Source organism: Anoplophora glabripennis, unplaced genomic scaffold (assembly GCF_000390285.2).
Source record: "Anoplophora glabripennis isolate ALB-LARVAE unplaced genomic scaffold, Agla_2.0 scaffold45, whole genome shotgun sequence".
Lineage (NCBI taxonomy): Eukaryota > Metazoa > Arthropoda > Insecta > Coleoptera > Cerambycidae > Anoplophora > Anoplophora glabripennis.
This window is the reverse complement of record NW_019416437.1, coordinates 1,477,604-1,497,329: the sequence shown is the minus strand read 5'-3', so window position 1 is coordinate 1,497,329 and position 19,726 is coordinate 1,477,604. Positions and strand designations below refer to the sequence as shown.

At 31.9% G+C, this 19,726-nt stretch overlaps 1 protein-coding gene across 7 annotated transcripts in view; it reads right to left on the bottom strand.

The window, feature by feature from the left end:
• The window catches only part of LOC108917117, a 171,499-nt gene that overhangs the window by 42,123 nt on the left and 109,650 nt on the right, over positions 1 to 19,726 (bottom strand). For all 7 annotated transcript variants that reach the window (XM_018723568.1, XM_018723570.1, XM_018723571.1 and 4 more), the window contains 2 exons: positions 11,900 to 12,416; positions 9,193 to 9,324 (listed from right to left, as the gene is read on the bottom strand). In XM_018723568.1, the coding sequence (XP_018579084.1) occupies positions 9,193 to 9,324; positions 11,900 to 12,416 (649 nt within the window). The remainder of the gene's footprint in view (positions 1 to 9,192; positions 9,325 to 11,899; positions 12,417 to 19,726) is intronic.

Here is a 19,726-nt window from a genome sequence, read left to right as displayed (position 1 = left end):
AATTAAAGTTAAATATATTTACCCATTTTGATAATTTACAGGAACAGGTATAGATCCATTCACACTTTTCAAGTTATTTAGATTATCTTTCATCAACTTCACAGAGCCATTCATATTGACGGGTAAACTTTAAATAAGCGCCTTATCGGATTCATATGAATTATTTCAAATCCACGATCACAACATATGAGAGTCACACACTATTTCCGATTTGGCTAGTGACATAAACATTTTTTTATATGCATACTCGAACCCTGAACAATAATTTCACTTTTACGAAAACTTCCCAGGATTTCACAGAACCAACCAAAAACAATCGTATCGCTCCCGCGGCTCGCAGCTGTTTCACCTGTCATTTGTTATACAAAGGTAAGTTGATGTTGACGCGATATGCGGCGTTGCAGCGGCGAAGACGTCTATTTCTAAAGTAAAAGTAAATCGATGCGAAATGTCTTACGGGTCAGAAACTTTTAAAAGCAAAGGTTACAGGTAAGCGAAAAAGCGGGCTGTTAACGTGACCGTGAGTCACCAATCAATTAAAATAAAAATGTGGCGAAGGTTAAAACGTGTTGATTTGTTTGCCAATGTTATTTTCAGCGGTTTAAGTACGCCATAAAATGTCACACAATAAATGCAAGTGGGAAAACAACAAAAAAATTGACAAGACGACAAAACAAATTTTAAAAATGTATGTGCGTTGTTATAGTCAGAAATATCAAATCTTAAATACAGACACAACATAGCTATTCACGTAACTAGTTCAAAAAATAAGTATTTCTGGTACACGATATGAAGACTGTCAAAAAGTACAAAAATAAAGTCAAATAAACAAAGAAATAAAAGAAAATATGTAAACATAGTTTAACATTATTTGAAGAAACTAAACTTTTTCTTATTTAAAAAATATTCTAATTTCATTTGCAACATTAAACGTCTGTCAAAGATTTCTGCTATTTTTTTATTTAATCGTACTTGAACAATTTACAATATGTTCACATATTTTGTATGTTCAATACAGATTTATTGATTATTATTTTTATTTGTAGTTTTGTTCCAATTTAGTTATTTTTCTGAAATTATATTTTTTCTTATTTAAAAATTATTCTAATTTCATTTGAAACTCTATTAAACATCTGTCAAAGATTTCTGCTATTTTTTTTATTTAATCGTACTTGAACAATTTACAATATGTTCACATATTTTGTATGTTCAATACAGATTTATTGATTATTATTTTTATTTGTAATTTTGTTCAAATTTAGTCATTTTTATCTTGTGTTATTCACATAGCGATCTTCTTTTGAAGAGCTTCTGTTTCTGTTGTAATACAAAAACAAAGCGAAATAATTATTTTGCAATCTTTTCCAAAATCTAAGAAAATACGAAAATTTTACACAATTACTTTTAAACAATTTGTTGCTTTAAAGAAGTATGTACAAAAGGCATAGGTGTAGAAGTTACGTTTTACCAAAAAGGCTGATCCATAATATCTACGGCACTGGTACATGTATTAAATGGCATTTTGAAGATGCATTAATCATCCATTGGTTTATCTGGTTAACTTGTCATTTGCTGTTGGCCACTTTCCAGATTGCTTGAGGATAGGTAAAATAATTCCTATTTTCAAGAAGTATGACAGCAGTTTTCTGGAAAATTATAGGCCCATTACTGTTAGTTCAGAATTTTCAAAAGTATTTGAACATGCCTTTCTACATAGACTGTATTCATTTATTGATAAGAACACTATCATATCCAGTAATAAACACGGCTTCGTAAGCAGTAAGTCAACCACTACTGCTATGCATTCATGTTATGGTCGTATTGTTGGAGCTATAGAAGCTGGAGAATGCCCTGTTGGGATCTTTTGTGATCTCAGTAGGGCGTTTGACTGCGTTAATCACGACATCTTGGTTGACAAGTTGGAGTTCAATATGTTGCTATAGATAATGTAACTTCTGAAATTAAAAAAGTCAATACGGGGTACCCCAGAGTTCGGTAGTGGGCCCTGTCCTGTTTCTTTTATACATTAATGACTTAGACGAACTTTCAGGATCGGGGTCTTTCACTTTTTATGCCGATGGTACGTCAGTGATGATCTCAGACAAATCGGATAAAAAATTATCTGAGACTTGCGGTAGAGTGATATCCAGGATGAGGGACTATAATAGTTTAGTCAATATTCATTACTAGTAAATATCAATAAAACTCGGGTTATAAAATTTCACAATAGACAAAAGCTTTGTAATAGTATTGACGTTAATGTTAACAATACGCTAGTTAATAACACAAATCTTGTAAAATTTCTAGGATTAACCCTGGATGAGTGTCTAACTTGGAATAATCAATGTAATGAATTAGTAATGAAGTTAAATTCAGTATTATATCAATTTCGAAATATCAGAAAAGTCCAGCCCATTGATCAATTTTATTGCCAGGTAGAATCGCGTTTGCGATATGGTATCTGTTTCTGGGGGCCATCTTGTCACGCTGATAATGTATTTGTTGCTCAAAAACTTGTTCGGAATGTCAGCTAGGGAATACTGTAGACGGATATTCATCTGTTACAGTATTTTAATAATGCTTTCTGTTTTGTTGTATGAAATGTGTCTATATATTTTTGTCAACAAAAATCAGTTTGTCCGCAGAAATCAGATTCATTCAATTGATACACGGTAGTCTTGCCATTTTATTATACCTTTTGGTAGGTGTAATCTGTCTTTTAACTCACCTAACTGTCTTGGTATACGAATGTTCAATAGATTACCTAATGATAGAAAAATTTGTACCTCTGTTTATAGCTTCAAAAAGGCTCTGAAAAAATACTTGGTCGATAAACGTTTCTATCCTGTGGAAGAATATTTTGTTAATCAACTTTCTGTTAATTAATCTTCAGTTGTAAATTAGTCTTGTCTTTATGTACTTTTTTTATTATTCCTATTCAATTAAATATCAAAATAGGGGTTAACAATCCCTGGATCTCGAAAAGAGTTGCACATATTTATGCAATTTTTTTTTCAGAGGTAATAAACTGACGCAAACGTTTTTTTTTTATTTTTGACAAAATTATTTTTGTTTTGCGGTAGGTATACCTATTTAATTTTAATTTGTTACTACCATTCTATTTTTCAAACTTCATAATGCTCAAATTATGATAAATTTAAAATTAGAGAAGAAAAAAAAATTGCCTAAATTTTGTTGGCAAAGTGAAGGAAATAAAGTTATTGTTCCAAACAAAATTACTGGTCACATGGTTTGTGATCATTTATGAAGCATCTGTATGTAGCTATCACCACATGTTCTTGAAATATAAAAAATTGATTTATGTTTACAAAAATTTTGAAGGGTTTTGTCTGGAAAACAAATCATTTTCGGAGTTTAACATATCTAATTCATACATTAAATCTTGATGGCAGGCAGATAAATTCTACACGTCTAACTATTATCTGTCTATGTGCCTATCTCCCTGTCCAATCAATATGCATATATTGTTTGTAACAATTCCTAAATTAAATAACGATGTATAAAATATTAGGGAAGTTATTTGTAAATGTACTATTGCAATGAAGCAACACCACAAAATTTAAATATTTAATAGTCGATTGTTAGGCATCATATCACTTTCCGCATATTATCGGCAAATGTGTGGAACTTGGCAACATCGCCTAGATGATTTAACAATACCGTGAACCGCGCATCGTGACGAGATATAGCGGTGTTAATTAGAGCACGATGCAGAAAATCTTTATTAGTGGCATTCAAGATACAGATAAGTAATTGTTACATGATGGTGATATGACTAAGACATAGTTAGACCCGATATATGCAAAACGAGAGCCTTACCTAGCCTAACCCAGATACCTATTTATGATTTATTTACTATTAGTAAATCTAGCGGAATTATTATTCGAGTGGAAATTGAGAATTAGCGGATATGCTTGAAAAGACTGGATGCTTTTACTTGTTTGAGGTATTTAACAAAGGAAAGGGAAAAGGATGAAAATTCAATTAAAAAAGTTTATACAATTTTGTTTTTATACAACGTGCTCACTTAATATTATGGTGATGTACTTAACAATATTTTTTTTATGGATAAGAAGAATCTTTAGCAATTTTCTTTAGAACAGAAAAAAATTACTACGCCACTGTTTTTAGCACCCGTTAAAATTGATACACACTGAACTGAAACGTACTTCTATGTAAGATCTGAGAACATCAATATTCAGGCAATGATAATTTCTTATGTTTGACTTAAACAATTAGGCAAGGTTTCCAGGACTAAAAATCGATTTTTTATTTATTTTTTTAACTAAACTGAATATGTATCCGTTTTGAAGGATATCAAAAACAATGGCGTAGTAAGTTTTTCGTTTCTTCTGGCCTATACAAATGTTATCTAATATAAAGAAATCTTCAGTAAGAATACAGTCCTTTGAGTTCCAAACCAGCTCATCGAATCACTAATAAAAATATTGCACCACATTATAGGAGATAGTCCCAAATAGTGCAACTAAAATCTGCCATTCTACCAATGCCTGATTTACCTATAGGCTGGTGTAGGCTGCAGCCTACAGGCCCCTACCAACTAGGGGCCCCCACCATGTTAACAACATTTTTTTAATGAAAACTATTTTTTTTAAAGATTTTATTTAAGACCCATCATGAACAAGAAAAAAAAATTATTCTGAAAAATATAATTTTTTATTCTTAAAATTTGAATTCTATCAATTAAGATATGATTCTTAAGAGTTGCCACTAGAGGGACAAAACGTATAAAATAAGAATATTTTTTTTTTGGGGGGGGGGCTACCAAAAAGGATTTTTTTTTTCTAGAATAGGCCCCCATCAATTTTCAGCCTACAGGCCCTCACCACTGTAAATCAGGCACTGCATTTTACTAATATAGAATCAGAAAATGCCTTTTGAAGGAGTATGTAATTGGAATTTACAGTAAAAATTTAAGTAATTTCTTCTCAGAAATTAAATCGGAATAACTTTTTAAGTTTGCAGATGAATAAAACAAACTTGAGCACGGTAAGTGATAAACTTTTAGGACTTAGGATTCCTCCCTTCAAAACTAACACAAAGAAAACACGATTAACATTATTTCCTAAAAGGATTTTCTCTGACCTTTCAAAGATTCAGGCCCAAATTCATAGATCTCACTAAAGTTCCACTCACACTTATCTCATACTCAACTCACCCTAATCGTATTCATAAACAATTCTACTTCAATGAGTCACTTAAATCAAACTCAAATTGTCCTCACAAATGAGTACTGGGTGAGTGACATATTAGTGATGTTTGACATTTGCTTAAATCTTCCTAATTTATTAATTTTGTGGTTTCATAATAGTATAGCAGTATATTTTACAAACAATTAAGTCAAGGTATTCAATAAAGGATATTCTATACGTGAACGATATATAAATTATAATTATTTTTTAAAAATTAGTTCTGTTACATACATACATATCCTGTAAGATGGAAGACGATTTTTGGGAATTTTTCAATTATGTTGAAGATGTTGATGGTTTTTTACCTGTACCTAGGTAAGTAACTAAAAGTGTTTACCTATTGTAATTAGCAGTAATACTAATATTTCCATTTTATTTTCAGAATNCGTTTCTATTTATGTCTGTAGAAAAGGATATTCTTATAGATTTAGAAAATAATGAAATTATTGATGAGGTTGCTCAGAGAAGTTCCAGCCTTAAAAATTTATTATTATTTTAGTTAGGTACTAGGCATTTTTGTATTGAATCAACTTTATTTAGTATTTAGGTTGTCTCTTTTAGTTTAGTCTTTGTTTGTTTCTTGAAATTTTTATGGCATAACTGCTTATTAACACGTTAATAATTTCTTTAAGTTTTTTTTTTTCGTTTTTATTTGCTATTAGTGGGCAGGGTTTACTTAAAAATCCGCTTTTATCCGATAAATGATCTCTCTCTAATGCTTTTTCCAAAAATTATCCTTGTGTAAGTCTGTATATTTGTACAAATGGACTTTTTATTGAAATTATAAGGTGGCAGGAGAAAGCGTGATCTTGAAAATTTTCGCCTGCGGCGCCATTACAAAGCCACTAGTGGGCCGATATGAAAAATCGAACTCGGGCCGAAAAAATTTCCCAATCCGGCCCTGCTGACCTTTCAAAGATTCAGTGTGAAACAAAGTTCCTGATCAATGGCTCAAGAACCATTGAAGACAGAAACTTCAATTTGACATACCATGAGGAAAACTGATAGTACTAAAATAAAATTTGAATAAAACCTAAACAATAGGCAAGTTCGGTATTGACATCTAGATGCTCTAGATATATCTCTTTGTCTTTTCATCTCTTACAGTTAGAAAAGAACAACACACATCTGTTGCATCTAGATGTTAATGCCGAACTTACCTAATGATGGATTAATTGAGAAGGTCTGACAAGTTTCAACTCTCAAAATAAACTTATTTAGCGTCACAGTGCGCGATAGACGATTTTTTTGACAGATTAGATCATTTCCAATCAAGGCTTTTTGCAAACCTTTAGTTTTTTATATGGATAATGTCAATCAATTTCCACCAAGTAATTATGGAAAAGTTAAATATATTCGTCTAGTTATCTGTCATTGAAATAAGCACTAATTCGTCGTTATGATGGCATATATGACGCACATATATCATTAGATAGCGCAGTTTATACTTGTAAAGCCAATGATATATTGAACAGCTGGTGGCATATCTGACGTATACATACCGAGCAGTTGGTAGCGGTCAAGATATCACTATGATCAAGAGTGTACTGGTGGTTGCCCAAGACATGAATTGTTGATATTATGTTAACAAGAAGAATAATATTAAAAATATTTAGTAGTATTTCCAGAATAATTATAAAAATACACAAATTTGAATATTTTCTCCAACGTCAAATACCTTTTTTTAATAGTTGAAACTGTTTTTAATTCCAACGGGACTAGTTGAAGGAACTGTTCCATACCAAGTTTGAAGCATCCAGTGTTTCTTGGATTAATCAATCAAAAACTGTTTCGTGTCAAAACTGTATTCTGTCAAAAAATATCCGAAATTTGTCAATAAAACACAACATATTCAATTATGTAATAATCAAAATTTATTTTATCTCCCTCAAAATAGGCTCTATTTGAAGCAATACATTTTTTTCTAAGGAACAATCCAGTCGTTAAAGCATTTTTTAAACGCATATTCCGATATGGATTTCAACCCATCCAGAGATTTTTGTATTGACTTCTATCGACTCAGAACGTGTTCCACGAACTAGTAATTTGAGTTTGCAAAAAGGGAAAAAAGTCAACAGGAGCCATATCTGGCACCATATTCACCAGATGCTAGATGACATTCGTTGAGTCTTTGGTAAAAAAATTCATTCACAATTATCGCTTTATGTACATTGTCGTGATGTAAAATCCAAGAACTGTCCTTCCATAAATCTAGTCTTTTGTGAATATTCTCTCTCAGACGCCTCATAACGACCAGATAATCCAGATCCTGTCGACTGTTTCTTCATTCTGAAGGAATTCTGTGTGGGTAACACAACCATAGTCAAAGAAAACAGTCAACATGTCTTTGATTTTTGATCGACTTTGACGTGTTTTTTTTTTTTTTTTGGTTTCGGCTCATTAGAAAAGCGCCATTTCGAATCTTGTTGTTTACATGTCAGATTTGTAAACCCATGTCTCTCGTCACCCGTTATGATGCGTTGCATGAATGTAGTGTCTGAATTAGCTCATTCAAGCAACATGTTTGCGATGCTCTTTTTGAAGAAAATTCGGCTCTTTTGGAACCAGCCGTGTTGCGACGCGTTTGATACTCAAAATATCGACTAAAATGGTGCAAACTGATTCGTGAGATATGTTTAATTCATATGCCAGCTCTCTCAAACTATAATGACGGTTTGCAAGCACCATTTCCTTCATTTTATCGATATTTTCTTCAGTTGAAGATGTCGAAGGATGGCCGGAAGGTGGAAAATCATCAACCACTTCTCGACCATGTTTGAATGCTTTGTACCACACGTATGCTTGAGTTTTCAATAAAACTGAATTACGTACGTCTTTCCTAACATTTTCATCGATTCAGCACAATAAATTCCGTTGGTAGCACAAAATTTTAGGCAAACTCTTTGTTCAATAACATTATCCATAGTAAAAATCGCGGAACGCACTCCAGGTGGGCTAACAAACTTAACAGCTGTAAACAAACTACTTGACAAATCGCGCTCAAACTTCGGGTCAGAGTTATATAAACCTTATAAATTACTAGGTCTATGGTCAAAGTAGAGTAGTGTGCTACCAACTTTCCATCAAGAAAGAAATTTAAATCTACCTTTCGCAGAATTTTTAAATGACAAGTTCCGGATACTTTTTTGACCATCCATCCTTCGATAACTGAGCCAGTAATAAGGTTGTAATAGATTTTGAAAAAAAATTGACATTTATTTTTTACACCTTGATTATACGTATTCAATTATACAAGCGTACGTCGCTGCTAGGGTTCCTAATTCATCATCATCATGAACGTTGTGAAGAAATTGAAAAAAAGTACGTGGGCATGCATACATCTGGCGCAGGTTTTTATGTGCGAGTCGATGAACGTAGGTATTTAGTGGGGGGTTTTAGTTTTAGTTTTAGTTTTTTTTTTACTTATTTTGACGACATGTCTACATTCTATTGTATATTCATATTTCATTTATAGGTAACTGTTAAATAGATATTTTAAAATAAATTTACTAATAACTTCTGAAGTCTATTTCACGGCATAAATAGCAGATGTTTTAGTTTTATTAGCTACAATCACTAGGAATATTTACTAAAAAAAAATAGATATACGTTTGGTATAACAATATTGTAAAAGCCAAAAATAACTTTAATCTTCTAAAGATCATGTACACTATTCAGGTGAATTTATTTACATAACTACAAGGATATCAATAAATCATCGTTACCGGTAACCTTCTACGGCGCAACACAATCGCCTTATCTCACATCATTTAATGCAAATCCGGGTGAAATTCACAAAAGAAGGGAAATTATGGGTCCATTACTTTATAGAATGCTTTGTTATTTGGTAATATTTTATGCGGGTAATTAAAAATATCCCACCGCTTTATTAGGGGGACACAAATGGTTAGTAATATTCCCGATTAATTAAGAATAATGGAAAGCAAACAAAACTTACCACTTTAATGCTTGCTCGTTTGGAATGAAATTTCCAGAAAATATCCAGTCTTTGGCTGGTTTACTGCAATCGAGGGTGCTATCTACTTTCATCATTGTGGTGTCGTTAAAGGAAGGAAAACCACTACTTTGTCTAGAAAGAAAAAATGTAAGATGATAAAAAAATATCAACAATAGAACACTAATGCTACGAATTCAAAAATAATGATTGAATTAATGCGATCACAAATGTTAATGAAAAAATATAGTTTTCGTAAATATTTTCTACAAATTTTCAAGTTATATTTTATTAGAAAGCATACATTGAATTTCAGATTAGTCATAGGTATTTAACAAAATGTTAATTTATTTCAGACAATTTGTTTTAATTCAGGAAATGTAATGATTGTCATCTATTATATTTCAGAAAGCGGACATAATGCCTGGTTTTGTCAGAAATAATTTTTAGTGTTTGTTTTTGTTTCTCCAGATAAAATCGCGCCATAGTCTTTAATATTTCTTTTTTACTTAATTTAAAGTAAAAAAAAATTGCAGGGTAAGTTATACGCAGATCTAAAAATGTAAACAAAGCTTTATTAAAGCAAATAACTTATGTTATGGGTCTTCAAACTTTTAATAAAATTTTCTACGGTACCTCTTTCACATTTTAAGTCATTTAATCAATCTTTCAAAATTTGCAGTTGGCATAGGGAAGTGGAGTAGACATAAACTTATTTTTACACCTTAAACAGTATTTTTCTTTGTTTTCTTTAATTTATTTTTCGAAATGTCATCTTATTTACTGTGATTTACCTTCGCTTTGCTCGTGATTATAGTTTTGCCCTACCAGAAGACGTCGACTTTTAAGGACATTTTATTTAATTGCAAATTTAGCAAAAGAGTGAAGTTTAATTATTGTATTTGGACTTTAATTTATTTTCAAATACTCGACTAACGGTAACTGAAGACTGTAGTAGACAATTAAAACCATTTCTCTTAGAAATTACGTATTTTAGAAATATGCAACAAAGTTGCGTTTCCACATAATCTACCAGCAACAAAAAAAAAAGTGTGTATTAGGTGTACTCAAAGAACCCTCTGCTTTTATTAAATAATAAGCTTAAATTTATGTTTAGCTATCCCAACAACTCATCCATGTCATATTTCATTATCACATTTTTTGGGTCTCTGATTACGAATCTGAAGGTAGAATTACGAAATTCAAAATGACGTATTCCATATGGCGGACAACAATATTAAACTTACTTTCTTGGATCACTGATTACAATTATGAATTCAGAATCACGAAATTCAAAGTGGCTAATCAACTATGCATAAACATGTATGTATAATTATTGATTTTTTCTTTTTCGTTTTATTCACTGTAAATGTGTGTGATTTCATTTAAGGGGGTGGAGGGGGGAAAGAGGGTGACAAGGTTGGTCCGTTTAGGGTGGACGCGATTCAGTATTGCTAGTAGGTACTAAAAAAATTTTTTTCAGATTTTTTCAGCCAAAAATAAATTAGGCCAAAAACTTTAGGGGCCCTCCTCCTTTAAAAATTCAAAGATTTGATTTAAAAATTTTACTCTTGAATACGAGCCCTAGGTACATAACAAATATCAGAAAAAAATGTACTCATCTACAGTCTCGTGAAGGAAATATTTAATGATAAAATTACATTTGTAGACCTTCTATTATTGATCCCATGGAAATAACTTTTTATTTTATTTTAATTTTTCATTTCTAATATACATTTTTTCCCTCGCATTGTATGTACTGTTATCACTGTTCCTGTCAAAAGCAGAGGTGTAAATAGAATTATTTGTTTAATATACAGGGTGGCTAGTAAGGTATGTCGCAAACCATATTAATTAATAAGCATGGAAAATTTTGAAGCTTCGGTCCTATTTACGCACGAAAGATCTAAAATAAAATTTAAGATGTCTTAATATTTATGAGACAGTTTGAAACAAAAACTAGTATTATTTAAAAAAAAAAGAATAATCAATGGCATAGGTATGGGAGTAGCAGTGTCATTTTTAAAAATATGAAATTATACATCGCCGTTTTTTTTAATATCCTTGTACAATTTCTTAAACAACAATCTTTAATCTACAAATGAACCCTCTTGTAAATTTTTATTAGGATGTTTGGGACGTACTATTTTCGACATAATTTCAGTTTTGGATATATTGGACTGAACAGTAAGTGTACAAATGAATGGCAACTTTCAATATTGGATGACAAATTGTTTCAAATAAACGAAAAGTGTGATATTTATAAAGTTTCTGTTCTAAATCAAAGTATACTTTCGATGATTTAGCCAACATTCATTTTGTGTTTGGGTCACGCCAAGGGAAATGTTTTTAAATCTGGGTTTGGAACATAAACTTTATAAAAATAGCTGCCTCCCATTTATTTTAAACAAACAAAGAATGTTAATTAGTCAATGTCTCGTTTTTTTACTGCAGAGATACCGAAAATTACGGTTATCTCGGAAACTGTCATATTTAGGTACATCTATGCCACTGAATAATTTTATATTACAAGTTTGCAGGACCGTACTTCTCGAAAAATGAATTATTTTATGATGGTCTGAATAATGTAAAAAACTTAAAAAGTTTTGCATGTTTCATGCATTACATGAGTTACTTGGCAAGAACATACACAATTTACTAAGTATCATGAAAATTGGTTGTACCAACAAATGTGCAACTAATCACTCACCTATCACAATCCTCCAATCCGCTACTCTGACTGTACTCGTAGTCCATCATCAAATCGTCGCTAGCTATACTTTCGCAAGGCGACAGCGTGTCCAAAGACCCAGTCCGACTCTGCAAGAACTTCTTACTCCTGACGCTAAGTGGACTGCCTTCAAGGGCTGGCAGGACTCTCCTCTTCTGCTTCGGCGTTGAGTCCACGATCGTCGGGGTGCTTTCCGAGTTGTTTTGCGACACAGTCACGTTGAAGGTGTCGTTCGGCGCCGTGATGGTGTCTTCGAAGACGAGCGCTGGCTGGTCGGCGATCTCGTCGTCGATCAGGAAGTCGTCCTTGCCATCGGACAGGGAGAGAGAATGAGACGCGTTAGTCGGCGTGCCGGGACTGGGAGGGGTGAGTTTCTCATTGATATCTTTGGAGTTGGACGAGCTGCGGTCGTGCTTTCGCTTTATTTCCTCCGTCTCCGAGCAGCTTATTATACTGTCTGCGGGGGACAACAGGGTTTCCTCGTCTAGCAGGGAACCTTAAACGGATTCAGAATTCTATGAATTTATGCGGTTCTCTACACCGCGTTTCACTTTTCATGAAGCCACCCTTATATCATGGTTATTTTCAATTGAAACGTTTTGACATTTCAGTAGGAAATTACAAAAAATGATGCCTTCTTCATTAAATCAGTAATACTAAAGTTTATTTATAATAATTTCTACAAAAATATGATAAAAAGTAATGGAAATTGACAAATCTTATTACCTGTAAATCAAAAACTATGACTATAATGATATGAAAAATATATTTCCCGTTTCCGATCTTACAAATCCAATATTTAATACGTTTTTTACAGTTCTGAATGGCATTATTGTCGCTACTATTTTTAGGTATTTTTTCAAATAGTCTGGTAACTGTGCTGTCCAATAGTTTTGCCATATTTTGGTTTTTCAACTCTAGTCCCCCTTTTTCTAGTGGACTAATTGTAAATTAACTGTTGATATTAATTTTTCCTTTAAATTCACTAATAAATTGGAACAGAGTAAATAAATGGCGTTCTATACATAATCTCCAATATACAGGATGTCCCGTTCATTTTTCAAAAAAACATGTGTGCAAGTTCCTCATGGGAAAATAATGGGGGTAGTTCACATAACGTTTTTTTCTTAGACGCCTTGTTTTCGAGATACAGTGTGTTGAGGTTGTTACTTTCCAAATGGTTTTTCTTAATTATTATCTTTAAATCGCCTAAAGATAAAAATGTCAAAACTTGTACACGAGTAAATACAGGATGTTTCTAAAATAGGGTTCCAAACTTCTGCTGTGTTCATAATTCTTTAAAATAAGCCAAAAAGTTCCTATTAACACGTGCCCTAAAACGCACCCTTAGGAAGTTATATGCCCTTAAAAGGGCTCAAACAAAACTGTTTTCTTTTCTGTTATCGACAAAACGGTCGCAAATAAATAGAAAAAAATGTATGGGTCTTACATAACTTTTTACGTTAAATAACATGGGCTACTCCGTTTTTCGACATGCGTCCTATTTAGGTTGGTGAAGGGGGTTTTCGGCCCATATTTTTTTTTATTTCAATTTTTTTACAATTTTCTATGCAGATTTATAAAATCTTAACAATTTTAAGTAAAAAACATTATCTTTGTCCAAATCGATATTTCCAATGGTTTTCGAGTAAATTGAGTTTGAAAATTTTAATCCCATTATTTTCTATTTCACATTAGGTATTGTCTGCAGTAGTAATTAGTTCTTTAATTAGTAAGTGTAACTCTAAATTTAAATAGTTTTAGTTTATGTCCTAAATTATTTATTAAATGATCGGATCCTTCATAACTGCAATTTATTTGAAAAAAAAAAAACAGTTTTGTTTGAGCCCTTTTAAGGGCATATAACTTCCTAAGGGACGTTTCAGGGCACATGTTAATAGGAACCGTTTGGCTTATTTTAATGAGTTATAAACGCAGCAGAAGTTTGGAACCCTCTTTTAGAAACACCCTGTATAAATATAATATAATATGCAAACGGTTTCTTTCTGAAAATCAGTGTCGCCGTTACAGGTAACTGGAAGGTTACAATCGAAAAAAAAATATGTTAAAAGTCAAAATTTTTTACATTTCTAAACGGTTTTGTAAACTTTAAGGCATACTGCAAAAAGGTATACTTGTCGAAATTCGGTAGCACGTACCATTTTCGAGAAAAATTAAGTTATATAGAAGCAAATGGGGGACAATTTCAACATCTACTGTAGTATTTCGAGTTTTGCTCATATATTTAATTGTGCAGTTATTTTGTTCGGTCTGTCTCCGAGTTTGTTTCATAATTTTTTTCTGTTCTTATCACTTTTTTTAAGCATTAATGTCCATCAACAATTCAGTCCATTCAACAATTTTTTTTTAGTAGTAATTTACAAAATCTAAAATTAGTAATTAATAATTGCTTACCATAATTTGATTAATTTGATTTACTTTTAAATTTACTTTACAACAAACAACTTAAACTTCATTCAATCAATTTTAATTTTTTTTATTTCTTTACGTTACTAAAATATTTTGCAATGTAAACAGTTACGTAAGAAATTAAAATTATATTCTTATATGCAAAGACTATTGGTAGCTAAAAATTTTTTACTTTTAACATTTTTTTTTTTAATTGTATGCCTCCAATTACCTGTATCGGGACACTGCTTTTCAGAAAGAAACCGTTTGCACATTATTCTTAACGCACAGTTTATGTTTACTCGTGTACAAATTTTGACATTTTTATCTTTAGCAGATTTAAATATAATTAAGGAACACCATATGGAAAGTAACAGCTTCAACACACTGTATCTCAAAAACATTATTTTTCCATTAGGAACTTGCACATAAGTTTTTTTGAAACATGAACGGGACACCCTGTGTATTTTTGTNTGTGGCTACTATTTTTAGGTATTTTTTCAAATAGTCTGGTAACTGCGCTGTCCAATAGTTTTGGTAACTCTAGTCCCCCTTTTTCTAGTGGACTAATTGTAAATTAACTGTTGATATTAATTTTTCCTTTAAATTCACTAATAAATTGAGACAGAGTAAATAAATGGCTTCTTATTCATGATCTCCAATATATAGGGTGTCCCGTTCATGTTTCAAAAAAACTTGTGTGCAAGTTCCTCATGGGAAAATAATGGGGGTAGTTCATATAACGTTTTTTTTTCTTCTGTTTTCGAAATACAGTGTGTTGAGGTTGTTACTTTCCAAATGGTTTTTCTTAATTATCTTTAAATCACCTAAAGATAAAAATGTCAAAACTTGTACATGAGTAAACATACAACTGCACGTTAAGAATAATAATGCAAATGGTTTCTTTCTGAAAAGCAGTGTCGCTTATACAGGTAATTGGAAGGGTATAATCGAAAAAAAAAATGTTAAAAGTCAAAATTGTTCACATTTCTAAACGGTTTTGTAAACTCTAAGGCATACTGCAAAAAAGGTATACTTGTCGTGCACGTACCCTTTTCAAGAAAAATTAAGTTGCATAGAAACAAATGGGGGACAATTTCAGCATCTACTGTAGTATTTCGAGTTTTGCTCATTTATTTAATTGTGCAGTTATTTTGTTCCGTCTGTCTCCGTGTTTGTTCATAATATTTTTCTGCTCTTATCACTTTTTTAAGCATTAATGTCCATCAACAATTCAGTCCATTCAACAATTTTTTTTTTAGTAGTGGTAGTGTAGTAATTTACAAAATCTAAAATTAGTAATTAATAGATAATTAATTACCATAATTTGATTATTTTGATTTACTTTTAAATGTTACTTTACAACAAGCCTAAAATTAAAATAAATTTTAATTTTTTTATTTCTTTACGTTAATAAACTATTTTGCAATTTGACTGTTTTATGTGATACGTAATAAATTAAAGTTATATTCTTAAATGCAAAGACTATTGGTAGCTAAATGTCTTCAGCCCATTCAATGGTAATGTCCTCTTTCAATTTAATATTCTGTGAATGTACTTGTGCCGCTTTATATGAGCAAAAAAATGTAACTTAATTTTTCTCGAAAATGATACATGCTACCGCATTTCGAAAAGTATAACTTTCTTGTAGTATGCTTTAGCTTTAGAGTTTACAAAACCGTTTAGAAATGTAAATTTTAAATTGTACGCCTCCAATTACCTGTATCGGGACATTGCTTTTCAGAAAAAAACCGTTTGCACATTATTCTTAACGCACAGTTGATGTTTACTCATGTACAAATTTTGACATTTTTATTTTTAGCAGATTTAAAGATAATTAAGGAACACCATATGGAAAGTAACAGCTTCAATACACTGTATCTCAAAAACAGGGCGCATAAGAGAAAAACGTTACCTGAACTACCCCCATTATTTTTCCATTAGGAATTTGCACACAAGTTTTTTTGAAACATGAACGGGACACCCTGTATATTTTTGTATTATACATATTTAGATTATTCAAAATGTGAAAACTTTTTAAAGTTTAAAGAAAGTGTACTCCCAATTTTTTTGACAATTCACCATTTCAAGTTTCTGTTTATATGGTGATGTATAAATATTTTAAATAACTTGATTCCTTCCTAATTACAAAAGACTCCATAATTGGATTGTGATGTATGATGAGGATGGTAAATACTGTGTTGTTTTAGCATTTTAGGAAATTGTATTGAATCAAAACTATTTTTCAAGAGTTAGAAAGTCATTATCTGCTTTAATTTTCAAATACTTCAAGTCTCACCTTCGTAAAAGACCACAGTATCTTCAGCGAACTTCAAGATTTTACCATGAATATCAAGATAAACTACTTATATGAGAGCAGTCTAAGTATGGTACCTTGTGGGAGACATTGATTTAATGAACGAAACAGAGATTATGACAATAAGAAAATCGATTGTAAATTAATGCTCAGTAATTGTAATTTTGAAACCCGACCCCTATGACTAGATTCAAATGTAATTATATCAGAACAATCCCTCTGTCGATAATTATTTCAATATGAAATGTGATATGTTTCAATTTCAAATAAGAGAGATATAAGGGTGCCTCAATTAAAAGTGAAACGCAGTGTATTATTATATTGCAAATATATTACTGCGATATATTTATATATCATTTAACTCTAACAGTGGTTTTAGCTTTCATTACTGGAATATATTTTATATAAATCGAGATTAACTACCGTTTTTGTTTTCAAAACATTATTTTTTATATATTTTGATTATGTTTTAAAATTCACATTTTGCAAGCAAATCTTGTTCATTTGGTATCGTCTGTGCAAGAAACTATAAGACCAAAACGTTTCTTTTCTACAGGGTGTCCGTGAGAAATTGCCCACATTTTAAGGATACCTACATTCCTCAAATAAAAATAAAAATAAAAGTGTATATGTTCGAAAATATGCTATTTCCAATATACAGGGTGTCCATAAAATGGTAGGCAATCTCTCGGATTCAGATAGAAATAAAATCATGTTTATATTATATTTTTAAATGGGCTCTCGGAGAGTATAAAATATTGGTGTAAAAATTTCGTCCATAACATAAAATTATCAATATCAACGTTCGATTTAAAACAAAAATTATGATGTTGCTGTCACGTAGAGGGTGCTAAGGTTAGAAAATTAATTATCAAAGTATGCGCAAAGAGAGCGCTTGTTTTTTATCATTAAAAAAAATTGTGAAGGTAACAGATAATTCTTACACTAAAGTTTTAGATAGGTACGTATTTTTCAATGAAAAGAATCATTACCGAGGAGACGTATCAATCTCAACTGGTCTACGGTAATGCAAAAATTGATATTGTTTACATAATTTCACAAACTAATTTGGATGAAGAATGAAGCGTTTTAAAAAAAATAACCAGACATCTTTAACAAGTGCTCAACAAAGGCTAAGGTAACTACTCAGATGTACATGTATAATCAAAGCAACAGTATTTCTCAATGTATTACTGTACTGTGACACCGGCATATGCAACCATATACACATCGAAATTGGATCAGCTGAATTCAGAAATTTTGGATATCTGTTTTTAATTACCATTCTTTTTTTTATGATTCTGAAATAATAAATATATAAAGAATATAAATTATAAGAACGTTTAGTCTGAAACAATAAAATATTAAAATTATTAGTCCGTGGAAATAAAGGTCCATACACATGGTTGATTGACGTCTCTCAAAGAAACATCAATGTAAGTTCAGTTGCCAAATTTAATATCTAAACTTCTCCGACAGTCTGAGTTAGTGTTTTATGGCATTTATCCTTTTAAAAATAACTTAAAAGGCAAAAGAAATTGCGATCGCTAATAAATAATGAACAATTAATAGGTATATGGCTTTCTTTTAGAAGGGCTAATTTAAGCCGACTGCCGAGTATGCAAAATCGCCAAATCTAATTTTTCGTTGCATCTGAATACTCACATATAAAGTTTAGAGTGCCACATACAAACGTATGCGCCATCTGACCCCGTAATGATATTTTCCCGTAAGACAACACACTACCTTTACATCCACGCACACGTTCCATGTCTGAACTCCCTTCCTTATATAAAATACATGCGCAATTAAATCCCACGGCGATATTTTCCCGTGAGATGGCTTATGTTATTTTCCCGTATCGAATGAACGACTTCAACATGCGTGATAGGTCCGTTGTTCGTCTGACGTCAGCATTCAGAAAGGAGAAGGGATAATTGCGTTTTCGATTTGCTACAAACACGAAGCAACGTAAGACGGGACCGTTAGAAGTTTGGACAAGATTTATTATTTTATAATTTTATATTTATAACGCACAAAAAAAGAGTAAGTACAAGCATATAGTGTCTTATTTATATTCGGTATTTTCACGTAAATGCAACGCAAACTTCTTTAAACAAAATAGGGTTTTTAAATTGCGTACGAGAGAAAATTCAGACTGGTTTATAGGGAAGAGTCTTGAATCTTGGGAATTGTAATGAATTAATCTTGCAAACTTGTAGAAATACGTTGTCCAAACCAATAGACTGCAAACTATTTACAACAAACATTTATACTGTAACTAGGTTTTATAGTTTACACGACCGACGTAATTTTTGAACGGAGCAACAGATTTTGATGAAGGAGGCCTCGAATTGACGTAAAAGAACATTATTTAAGATTTAGGAAGACTGCAAATTCAGTTCGTAATTAGTTGTAATTAGAGCTCCCCTTGATGCGAGTCCGAAATTTCACGAATTTTTTTCTCCATCGCTTTAGAAAGGGTTAGGACTAGCCAATTAGTTGACAGACTGATCACAGAGAAAGCGTTATACACAAGAGAGGAAGCCACAAACAAGCAGAAGGACAAAGTTGTGAAACTGCTTCAAGAAAAACATTTCAAACTAAGAAATCTAGGCAACTCTCGGGTCGTCACTAATCTAATCTTTGCATAACTAGATGATGATGTTAGATACTTGCCAAAGGCCTAAAATTCGCCATAATATCAAGGACAATTCCAAAAGAGGAAATCATTAGCACCTTAGAAACCACGTCTCCCCAAGTAGTCGCGGAAGAAGTAAGAGCTGGAGCAGCATATGTAATACGAATTGCCAACCTCTGAAACAATCTGTTTAGAAATGTCCAAGCCATCAAGGAAGTGAAGGCAACTGAGGAAATTACTTCCGGTTGACAAAGACAATGCAACTGTCATGTTGGACACAACAAAGTACATATCCTAAACATACTACGGGACCTGGTCTACAAGAAGATCAAGAACAACGTAATCAAGAAAGTTGAGATAGTGATAAGGTCTGCGATTCAAGCATCCAATATTCCCAAAGAGGGGAACTACCCTATTTTGCGTGATTCAACTTCAACTT